At 43.0% G+C, this 12,528-nt stretch overlaps 1 protein-coding gene across 1 annotated transcript in view; it reads right to left on the bottom strand.

Annotated features, from left to right (window-relative positions):
- TTC39C (tetratricopeptide repeat domain 39C) overlaps positions 1–12,405 on the bottom strand; it is a 47,415-nt gene extending 35,010 nt beyond the window's left edge. Inside the window, exon 1 of the mRNA XM_053396384.1 lies at positions 11,989–12,405. Coding sequence (XP_053252359.1) covers positions 11,989–12,125 — 137 coding nt within the window. The 5' untranslated portion in view covers positions 12,126–12,405. The remainder of the gene's footprint in view (positions 1–11,988) is intronic.
- Between the last annotated feature and the right edge of the window lie 123 nt (positions 12,406–12,528).

The following is a 12,528-nucleotide window of genomic DNA, read 5'->3' on the forward strand; positions in this document are numbered from 1 at the left end:
GTGAGGTTAAAGGGAACCAGGCAGAGAGTCTTCTCGGTAGTGGCACCTGCCCTGTGGAATGCCCTCCCACCAGATGTCAAGGAAATAAACAACTATCTGACTTTTAGAAGACATCTGAAGGCAGCCCTGTATGGGGAAGTTTTTAATTTTTGACATTTTGTTATGTTTTTATATGTGTTGGAAGCTGCCCAGAGTGGCTGGGGCAACCCAGTGAGATGGGTAGGGTATAAATAACAAAATTATTTATTATTATTATTATTAATTATTATTATTATTATTATTATTATTATTCAAGATTTTAACTTGTAAATCCCCCGAAGCTTTGGTTCTTAGTTCTAATACTACCATGGTGATGAGTTAGTAAATTCTTGTTCATTTTTATAACTGTCAGTTTCCATTTCATCTTCCTAACTATTTTTGCATTTGCTGACACTCTTCATTTGCTTTCTTATATCTTCTCTTTTCATTATTACTCTGACCCCCAGCAACCATGTTAATGCTACTTTTCACTCTTACACCAATCAACATTACTAAATTTGAGTCCTCTTCTTTTATAAATCCATCCATCTTCAGCTCCTTGACGGCATGCATCCCCTCAACCCCCATTTCAACCACACAAAGTTATCCTCTGATCTGTACATTCTCCATCGGGATATGGAGCTGTTTACTCACTTTGTTGGCAATGACAGTGACAATGAAAGAAACAGATGCTGTACAGTTAAGGTGCAATACTGAGCAATGACAGGAATACAAAGGGGGATGCAATTTTGGAGAGAATAATGGAGGTAAGAAAAGAATTCTTGTCAGGAATTAAAAGGTGTGAAAGACAAAAAGCAGAGCCAGGTGTGTTTCTGTCACTGCTAGGAGACTCTGATGGAGTGAGTGAGTGGCAAAGACACTAGATAGCTCATGTGGGAAGAGCCAGACACTCAAAACTACTTTAATTGAATGTTTCAATTACTTCTACACTTGTTTTGATGCTCAACTACAATTTAACAAACCTTTTTACATTATTGCATTGCCCCAAACTGTCCACTATTTCTGTCAATTTAGAAGAGGCTTAAAGCTTTGACACACCTGACATGACACTGAGAAATTTCCTATGAACATGTACTTTAAGTGACTGTTCTACACAAGTGGGGTTAATGGACTAGTCCTAGTTCTGAGAGGCAGCAACCTTGGTTCCAACTCTCAGAAGTCTCTCCCTGTTACATCACCAAAGGTCCTCACCCATATGTTCAAGCTTCCCGGAAGGGGGGGGGGGAATTAACTTCAAGGTTACAAGCCTCTCAGGCTAGAAGTGGTTGGAAAAACTATAGGAGGAGCAGTAATTGACTAGCTCGGACAAAATCACATCTCACAACAAGGGGTGACATTTTTTTCAAGTAGTCAATACTGTTACTCTGGATGATCACTCTGGATGATATACTGGGTCTCCTCCAAACCTGTAATTCTATGCCTGTGAAGATAGAATGAGTAAGATGAAGCCTGCCAAACTAGTTCTTTTGTAAAGGTAATAGCTTTGGCTAACCAGTTAAGTAAGGTAAAGGTAAGGGATCCCGGGATGGTTAAGTCCAGTCAAATTCAACTACGGGGTGCAGCGCTCATCTACGCTTTTCAGGCCAAGGGAGCTGGTGTTTGTCCACAGACAGCTTTCCGGGTCATGTGGCCAGCATGACTAAACCGCTTCTGGTGCACGGAATACCAGGATGAGTGCCAGAGCACATGAAGGAGGAAAGCCACTCTCCGTTTATTTATTCCCCCCACCAACCTGCACAAAGCTGCAACCACAGGCTTACTCAACTTTGGGAAAGCAGTGTAAGGACTCTGGCAGAATCCCAGAGCTCTCACGGTGTCATCCCAAAGCTGGGTAAGCAATTACTAGGCTTTGGGAAGGAAACAGGAGGACTCTAGGACCCAGTCAGAGCCTTTGCACCTCCTTCTTTAAGCTGGGCAAGCTGCTCACTACTTTGCAGAGGGGGGCAGTTCTGTGGGTTCCTGGCTTTACGCCATTTTGCTTATATTCCCGATGGCCAGGAACCCAACCCACCACGTAACATGTGAGTTAGCTGTACTGCTATTTGCCATATGCAAAGAGGTCACTCAGTTGCCATCCCACTTCACTTGGTTGGATGCCATGCCATCCTAGGATAGAGTACAATGAGTCAAAGTATGTGAAAGTGTTGTGTGAGAGTTTTGAGTGATTCTGGAAGCTGGGGACAGAGAAACATGTCTTGCTCTGAGCTGGACTTGAGGCTCCCCTGGAAAACTAATGGGAAAGCAAGATCTGTTGAGGGTGTTAATTTTGTGAACCCCTTCATCTTACGTTCAGGTGCATATATACCGTATTTTTCGCTCGATAACACGCACCTGACCATAACACGCACATAGTTTTTAGAGGAGGAAAACAAGAAAAAAAAATTCTGAATGAAACAGTGGATGTATCATTTTTGTGCTTCATGCTGCGGCCACAGACATGTGATTTGACGGTGAGTTTGGGGTAGCCCAATGCAAAGATCCTGAGGATCCATGTGGATCCATGCTTTGTAACCACGTTTTTGCACCATTGCAGCCCCAGGCAACAGTGGGTGCGTGATTTTTTTGGTGCAGGCTGTAGCCATGGACATGCTATGTGATCTGATGGTGAATTTGGGGTGACCCAATGCAAAGATCCTGAGGATCCATGTGGATCCGTGCTTTGTAACCATGTTTTTGCACCATTGCAGCCCTGTTTTTGCATCAGATCATTGCTATGTGATCTGATGGTGAATTTGGGATGACTCAATGCAAAGATCCTGAGGATCCATGTGGATCCGTGATTGGAACCACGTTTTAAGTAGGGAGGGAAGGAAAAACATAGAAGCGACAAGGAGAGGGGTGTGCAGAGAAGCAGCTGGCTAAGAATGCAGGAGAGGGGTTTTACCGGAGGGAGGAAAGGAAGGCAAAAGTCCCCCCCCCCCACAAGCCAACCAGCTCTCTCTCTCTCCCCCCCCCCCAACCTGCATGTTGCCTTCGAGTCCCAGGCGCAAGGAGAGGAATTAGAAGGAAGGACGCTCTGCTTGCCTGGAGGGGAGGGGTTTTCTCTGCTCTTTGTTCCGTTTGAGCAAACACAGTAAGGAAACAGAAGCAGGTGGGCAGTAAGACCCTGAGGCAGAATGCAGGAAAGCAGCAGCTTCCTACTTTCCTCCCTTCTCCGGACGATTTGATATTTGCCTGATTTTTGCCTTCACTCGTGCTTGTCAGCTCCAGGGACCACACATTCGCTCAATAACACGCACAGACATTTCCCCTTACTTTTTAGGAGAAAAAATCTGCGTGTAATAGAGGGAAAAATACGGTATGTAAATATAAAATGATATATCCTTAAGACATCACACTCACCACTGACCATTCCAACCCTGGGTAAGTGCACCCCTAGAAGCTCTTGCTGCTTGCGGGGCCACTAGGGGGCGCATCGGAAGATGGCTGACAATAACATCTCTCCGACCCACACGAGGTAATTTGGAGGCTATGATGGGAGTAATTAGCCTCCCTACCCCCCGCAGGATGGGGGGGGCCTGCCCTTGCCTGCTGTGCCCTATACCACCCCCGAATTTGTGGGGATGGGGGCACTAGGCACAAAGCCCTCCTGTGGGATTCCGGTGCTCCTGGACGCCATCCCTGATCCGCGCCACTAGCTGCAAGAACTTCAAAAGAAACAATTTGGATGAAGGAATACACATATTCCAAGGAAGGAGGGGGAGTAAAGACCGCTAACAGAAGAGATCTCTGATAAAACAAGACAAGAATAAAACATGAGAAGATACGCCAAGACACGGTATGGCAAATGACTGATGGGGGAGGGGAAAAAACTTTCCTTTCTTTCCTTATGTGATTAAACAAGAATCCCCTCCCCTCACGAGTCAGAAATGTTGTTTTAAGGACTTAAGCTGTGGATTTAAGGCTGTGTGGAGATAAACTTTCGAACCAAAGCATGTTTTAAGAAGAGCGTGGAATGTATAAGAGCTTTGGAATGACGCAGTTAAAAATGCCGTTGCCATATTCGGAAGTTCTGTCGTAGGTCTTAAGTCTGGGAGGAGAAAGAGAAATAGAGCTGTTTATATATTGTGGGTGAAACTCCTCAGAGGGACTTAAGAGCGACAGTTTTGCGAGATTAATGATGGAAAGAGCGATGTTATCTATGAAGGAGATGATATATGGAAACCATCTTGATTTGAGGATTGGAAGAACGGAAAAATTCACACAGGATTATTATTGGTGTTTATCGGCTTAAGGAGACTATCAGAAGAGATCATAAAGAAAAAAGAGAAAATATATGAACAAGATGTGATGTGGAAACAGCAAGATAAGACTGGACAGAATTATGAACTCTGTTTGGACTGATTTGGATTGATTTGGACATTAACGCAGTAGCAAGAAGATGATCAGAATCCCCCTTCGGATCTTGAAATATGGGTCCCCCCAACAAAATTTAAAATTCGGCTTTGTAATTCGGAATTTATGTGATGTGATTTAATTTGATTTGATTGGCCGGTTAATAAAAATTATTTTAAAAAAAGAAAGAAGCTCTTGCTGCTTGCAGACTGGGGTAGTATGCAATATACAGCAAGAAAGAATTACAACGATTATTATACCATTTGACTTGCAGTATTCTATATTCTTCATAAATCATCTCTTTCCTTGGGTATAAATTTTTCTATTCAGAAGGTAAGTCAGAAAGCCCCAGACAAAAACTACAAATAAATAAATAAATAAATAAATAAATAAATAAATAAATAGGAGAGCTTGGATTCTAGGAAAACTGTTCTGTGAAATCTGCTTTGTGTCCTATCTTCCATGCAGCAACACAATTAACAAATGCTGGAAGTGATTAATACTTTCTATAATTTCTGTTACAACTAGCTGAGAGTAGGCAGCAACTAACGGCAGCCACCCCCAAGTCATCTTTTGATTTCCCTTTCCAATTACTAGATCCTGGTTTGCATTAACACCGATTGGATCATCTATTCAAATAAGATGCTATTTGCAACACCCTGAAGCAGTTGCTGAAACTCTTTAATTTCAGAGGAGAAAACTGAGACATCATTTCTTTCTGCCACCATTTCTTCCTGTTAGCTGGGCTCTTCTAGTTTCTACCTCTGAGGTCCACAGAATAGAGGAGAAGGTTGTTTGACCTATATTCATAGTGCTGGTAGAGTTATACCACATGTTTTTTCTCAACTAAGATCAACTGAAGGATTCCAATTTCCCATTGGTATATACAGTACTTTACTATCCACTTATCTAAATATCACAATAATTTTGGAACACATATGCCACTTCCCACATCTCAGCTGTTATTGCTTCCTAAAGTCTGTCCTAGAAGTTAAGGAAAGGATACACAGACATACACATACGTTCATGAGTCAAACTTTGATGTGACAAAGATATCTGGTATGTTCCTGATTTGTGAGTAGACAGGTATACCAATTATCAGGAGCAGCACTCCTGTGACTGATTAGTAATGGTTTATGCAAATAATTTAGATGTTTTATCTGAAATTGACAGAAAGCATAATTATGCTGTTATAGTTGTTCTAAAACCATATATACCAGTTTAAGATCAGATTAGTTTCCTCAAATGAACAAATTAATATGAAATACAAGGTGAAACAGCTATTTAGACTCAACTGTGCAAAGCAACTTCCTCAGATAATAAGATAATGACCCCCCCCCCTTTTTGAAGTACAGGATTCTTGGAGTGTTAAAAAAAAAGCACTGATTTTGATGCAGATTCGAAGTCTGTCAAACCTGCATCCCATCCAGCTGGCACTGCTGTACACCAGGTGTTCAATACCCAGCTGTGTTTACACCTCTTCCACGGTAAAAGTCAGGACACAGTCAAATACCTGCCAGGATACAAAATGCACTGAAGTATACATTTGCCACTCAAAAGAAAAAAAGATTACTCTTTCATACTTCAACTTGCCTAGAGCTCAGTCTTTGCATAATGAAGATCACAGGAGAATAATTACATGAACTGGTCTCATTCTTTAAAATCTTAAGAAATCTATTTTGTGCAATATAAACAGCAGAAATGGAATGCAATGTATGATTTTTCTAGAGGATTTTTTAGCTTGTTAGAAAACATTTGCTGAGCAGCTCTATTCTTAGTAGAGCTTCCTCTAGTAGTTGGTATGCTTTAAACACACGTATTCAGTACAATATGAGGCCAAAACAACATCCCCCAAGTAAATTGAGGCCAAAACAAGTCATGGTTTGTTCCCCCATACACTCCCAGTCCTGTAGCATCCCTTGCACCCATTCTTCCCAGTCCCGTTACGATTTTGTAAAGCTGGTATACTATTTATAACTTGACACTGAAAGTTTCATTGGGGGGGCATGTAGGGGGGCATACTTATACCTATTTTGCCTGCAAGACCAACGACTGAGACTAAAACTTAAAACAACATAAACTATATTAATATAAAGAGATTCAGTCAGCAGCAGTCATGAGATCAGCAATAAAATCAGATTCCATTCTTCTTCTTTGGTGATCACTCATAGCAGAGTAAGATTGTCTTCCATAAACACGGTTTTAACAATGAATCTGTAAGTGACTGTAGAGGCCAATTCTGGATCTACACGTCCTTTCACAGTGGGGACATTGGTTTCTGGGCAGGAGTTGATCACTGATGAGATCAGCAATAAAATCAGATTCCATTAAACTAGCTAGAAAGAGGAGAACTTTCATTCCTGTCTAAAAGCTGCAATGATAAGCCCTCGACAAACTGAAGTAAATAGCGAGTTCTAAACTGAATAAAACTAATAAAGACATATAAAGACATTTCCTTTTTGAGATAATTGTTAAAATCTGAATGGGATGGTTCTGAAGACAAAAAAGGTCTTCTGCAAGAATGTTTGATCAATTTCAAGGTCCCTCTAACACGGCAGCTTTACTGAAGCTGAGCAGGTTGTCAGTGCCTGAATGAGAGGTCACCTAGGAACCCAATATATATTGACTTGAGTTATATATTTCATCCCTCTTGGATTATGTATGTAACAAACAAAGCATGTGATGCAGGAAGGCTGACAAGTGTATTTTTGCTGGTTCATGCACTACAAAGAGGAACAGGAAGGACTAAGCATAAACTTAACAATTTTATGATGAAATAAATCTCAAGGACTTCAGCAGAAAACACTTCCAAGTGAATGTTTAAGAATCAGGACATAAGGATATAGTTCTTCACATTTTACCAAACTTTAAATGCACCAAAACTTACTTTGGCTAACAAAAGTATCTATGAAATTGTACACTGGGAAAACAAAAACATACTGAAGAGGGTGAAATGGGGAAGGGAAAAAAGTCAACTAAGCAGATAATCTGCTCTGCTGAGCTGAAATAAAAGAGTGTAATAGAAGATGACAGTACTCTTCCCCCAAATGCTTGCAGGATGCAAGGAAATGCTCTCATTAAGAAGATACACAGCATTTGTGCTTAAGCTTCTCTCTTTTCAGCAGAATCTAGGTGGAATAAAAAGAACTACACTGATGCGATCTTAGTCATGCTAAGAGAAAGACTTTCTGTGAAAGACTGGAGAGTGAACTGGGAGGGGAGGGGGGAAATTGACTCATACAGGACGAAGAGATGGCACTGTAGTTTATGCAGGTGGCAAATGGCTGATCACAGGCCTGCTTACCTAGGTGCAACACAAGCACTAAACAGGGCTTGCAGGGAAGGACAGGCACCATCAGTAAGCAGAAGCAACAAAGCTTCCTCAGAGCAAAATAGGGCAGACATTAAGCATGACTGGAGATCCCAGAGACAATACTTTGAGACAGCCATCATATTAGGGAACTGGCACGGGAATCAGCATCAGCTAAATCAATGTGAAATAAATGGTCACCAAAGCAAGATTAGCAAGCAACCTTATGAGAATTATTTCTTCATTTCAAGAAATTAGTCCCAACTCTAGAAGCATTGAGGTCATAACAGCCTCCCCCACTCCTGCTCCGGTGTCTCAAACATACAGAAATGCATTTCTGTGATCAGTGAATGGACTTGAAGTACTTGATGCAATTCTGTCTACAAAGCCAGATGAGAGGGTGCCTGGGAATACAATTCCTTAAGAGACAGAGAAGGCTAAATACAAGTGTAACAATGAATACTACTTCAAATTATGGGGAACCACATTGAAAACTGGTTTGACAAAGGACAGGAGACCCAAGCTGTTGCCAGTCAACTTTTGAGTAAGGTAGGGATGAAGAGTATGGAATTCAGGAAAGCGTCATTTTATATATATATATATATATATATATATATATATATATATATATATGAGAGAACAAGGTAGGGTGGGAGAAAACAGGCATGAGGATAAAGTGATAGAAGGTGGTTAATGATCACCAGAAGTGGAATCTCCTTGAATAGTAAGACTGCTAGCTAGGTTGGCAGTTCAAAAGCACACCAGTGAAAGTAGATAAATAGGTACCACTGCAGCAGGAAGGTAAACAGTGTTTCCATGCACTCTGGTCCCCATCCCGGTGTTCCATTGCACCATAAGCCGTTTAATCATGCTGGCCACATGACCCGGAAAGCTGTCTGTGGGCAAACGCTGGCTCCCTCGGTCTGAAAAGCGAGATGAGTGCCGCACTCCATAGTCGCATTTGACTGAACTTAACCATCCAGGGGTCATTTATCTTTTACCTACCTAATACTGCTAGCTAAATGAATTGTAGAAGGTACCACTGAGTGCCTAGTTAATGTTTCCTAGACACTGGTGGTGATCATTGGTGAATGGGACAGAGGGTAGAGAATTCAAACAAAGTTAAATGCAGCTGTTTTCCTGACCAGGATTAGCAGTACAGCAGGGTTTGAGCAAGTACAAAGTTCCTCATTTTCACCACTGAATCATCATTAGCACTACCATATATACAAAAATACGTGTGTGTGTGCACACGTGGGGAGTGAATTTTTGTGTGGCAGTACTCACTGGTATGGAGGACCAGCATCTCTCTTTTTGCTGCCCGTAGCAGCCATCTTGTGCAGGCACCCACAGCTGGTATACTGATATAATATACCAGCTCCTCAATTTTTACACCACCACCACACCTATACACACACACCGGCTTCCAGGACATGTTGCATGACTACCAGGCAGCTTGGAAGTAATAGGAGCAAACTTCTAGGGGCTGAGTGGTCTTTGCCACCTCAATAAAATATTTGAGGGGGCTGGGCCCCTCCAAAGTTGATGGGCATTGCCATTCAGATTGTGTGCATGCACCATGTCATGTGACTGATTTTGCAGGGCGGGGTTTACCTGCCCCCCTCCAAATATTTTATTCAAGTTGGCACCCCTGCTGGAAGTTTCTACCAATTCCCATTTTATAAGTTAAATATTAGGGAGTAGCTATCCCTGAAGCCCAACAGATATTTCGCAGTGGGGAGACAAGTAAACTGGGATGAATGTAATAAACACAGACAAGGAAATAAAATGAATATGTACCGGTAATTGTGATGTGAAGTCTAACCATAGCTGTCAACTTTTCCCTTTTTTAAAGGGAAATTCCCTTATTCCGAATATGAGTCCTCGCAAGAAAAGGGAAAAGTTGATAGCTATGAGTCTAACAATTTGTGGACAGGTCATGAGGTATCCACAGTCACTGGAAAGTTCACGCAACAAGGCAAAGTAAGGGAGATTAACTGTAAGCAAACAAATAGGCACCAGTGGCTGTAGTGAGAGAACTAATTGATTCCCAGCAGGAAAATATTTTGGAAAGATTGAAACAAAGGCCACCATGCAGAATTTCAATTTTATTGTGAAGGGGGTCATCATACTGATGTCAAAGTGGTACCCAGGAGTATTATCGCAATCTACTTCATTTAGCACTTATTCCAGAGGTCTATAAAATTGATTAATTTTTTTTTTAACTGTTGGGGAGGAATATAAAAACTAATGAGAGTGGAGGAAAAACTACTGAAATAAAACCAACAACTACTGAATGTGTGAGGTAACACAGCATAGTGAAAGTACCCAAGACACAAGCAAGGGAGGGAGGAACCATAAAAAGACTCTTATTTGTTTGTGGGGAAGAGAAGTTATGTGGCTTATACTGAAATACTGATATCCACCTGGCTGTTACATACAGCTTCTACATTAGTACATTTCTCTAGAATTGTCATATTTTCTTCACACCATTTTCATAGAAGATCCAGTTTGGTTGACAAATCATTGTATTATAGAGTGATTTTAGCCTTCGCATGTTTCTCACACTCAAGTTGTATCACTTTTAAAATTACAATTTAAACCCAAATGCATTGCCAGACAACACTAGTGTGAACAAGCAAAGTGCTACCAAGGCTTTTCAGAACACCTATACCTTTAATTAGAAGTATCCTGCTTGCAGGTTCTGTCCCTTCATTACTTCCTACCAAGCATACACAGCTCTTGTTCCTAGAAATAGTTGTCAAGAGTACTTTAATTAGTTCTTTTCTCTCACTGTTATCTTTATTTTATGTAAAATTGAAAAGAGAATTATGAGAGTAAATCACTGATTAAAGTCCCTATCGGAACTGATAATAACGGACAACTAAGTGAAGCTGCTGAAGCAATAATTAAGAAGTTATTTATCAGTAATCCCACTGCCACACTCAATAGGAGCCAAAAGAAGGATCAAAGCATTCAAGTAGGAAGCTTTGGAAGAGACCTTTGCTTATGAATATATATTACAGAAAGACCGTAGTCAAGGAAAATAGCATTGCTGGGTAATATACCACTGTATAAAGTGCAGTCTTCATTTTAATTCTGCTTCCCACTGTGACTGAGGAATTATCTTTCTGTAGAGCTCTGATGTGGAAGTAACATTAGTTGCAGTCAGTGCACAACTTTCTCCCCACATATATCATTACCAGGATAAGACCAGCCACCACAAAGCAGCACACTGAGCACATTCCACCAAAGAATTGCCACTCTGCAGTCTCTATAAACTCTAGTGGTTTTTATACAATTCCCCATGTATACTGTATATGAATGAAGTTCTAGCAGCAGCAGTGTTATGTGAATGGTGTCCAATGCCGTCCTGGACAGAACAAAGCAACCGCCTTTCCACCACTGCTTAACCACTTAGAGAACAGTCCCAGGATCTGCTTTTAATGCCAATGTTCAGTCCTGAACCCCATGAAGTTATTTAGCATCTTCAAGTATGTGCAGAGTGGCTTCTTTCTTTCACCACTAACCACAGTTGATTGTCGCATATATCTGGGTCTAAGCATTCAAAGAAAGATAGAGGACACTGGGGGGGAAAATCGAAAATACAGTGGCCTAAGAAAAGAAGAGATCAGATCATGGTCTGGAAGTGGTTAGCCCTCAGTGTATAAAACCATTCTGCCATTCAGCCAGATTAGCTGAAGCAAGTTTCAATAGACACCTGCTGAAAAAAAGGTGCATTAGGTGACACAGGGTGTGACTGCAGTGACAGGTATTGCTCCAAATAGGAATTAAGGCACAACTGGAAGGTGTGATCTTGTTCAGTAGGAGATGCAATAAAAGAGAAAGACGTCATTTATTTAATGTGGTATGTGGGCAATCCTTCCACATACGTGGGTGATACATACAGGAAGAGCAAATCCCTCTGAACATGCTCACACATATTACCTCACACATCCCAGGGCCAAGTGCAGGCATTAAAAAACAAGCTCAAGGATGAGCACCAGCGAGGGCCGAGTTCTAGGTGCAGCAGCGAGGGCAGCAACGCCAAGCACAACAAAGGGAGAAGGACAAGTGGCGCACATTGCTAGGGTGGCAAGGGAGAGAGGAGCAGGTGGAGGGCTTCTGGCGGGCGAGCCTCCATGCACCCGAAGGCAACCCCAACGGTTATCATTCCAAAAAAGAAAAGCGGGCGGGGGGGGCGGCGGCTTAAATTTAGGCTGGAGATCCGTCCCTTCTCACGTGCCCCCAGTTTAGACTGCAAGGTCCTTGGGGGCCAGAGAGAGAGAGAGGATGGCGGGTACCTGTATTTCCTGAAGAGCTGGTCGGACTCCCGGAAGCCGTTGTTGAGCAGCATGTTGATGCCGGCCAGCGCCAGCTCGGAGTCCTCGAGGGGCAGCGGCGCCTCGCCGGTGCCGCCGTCCTGCTCGGAGCCGGCCATGGCAATGGGCAGGTGGGAGACCCGCCCAGCAGGCTCCGTCCTCCTCCGTCTCCTCCTGCACGGGAGCCGGCAAGCGGAGAGGCTGGGCGGGCGCAGAGGGCTATAAAGCCGCGCAAACAAAGCCGAGGCTCCTTCCCGCCGCCCTTCGCGGCCCCTCCTCCCTCAGCGGCAACCGCCCGCTCTCCCCTTCGCCGGCCCGACGCGAGTAGCGCAACCGGTTAGCTAAGGCGACTCCGCAGCCCTCGGAGCGAGGGCTTGCCGCTGGCGCGCCTGCGCGGGGCAGTGCGTGAGCCTGCGTGCCTCTGGCGCCGAAGCCGCTGCCCTCAGTCAGCCGCCGTTGGCACCTGCTCGGAGTGGCTGCTCGGGGTTCCAAAGGGGAGAGATCTGGGGCGGGACCCCACGG

Source organism: Podarcis raffonei, chromosome 7 (genome assembly GCF_027172205.1).
Source record: "Podarcis raffonei isolate rPodRaf1 chromosome 7, rPodRaf1.pri, whole genome shotgun sequence".
In the NCBI taxonomy this organism is placed as follows: Eukaryota; Metazoa; Chordata; class Lepidosauria; order Squamata; family Lacertidae; genus Podarcis; species Podarcis raffonei.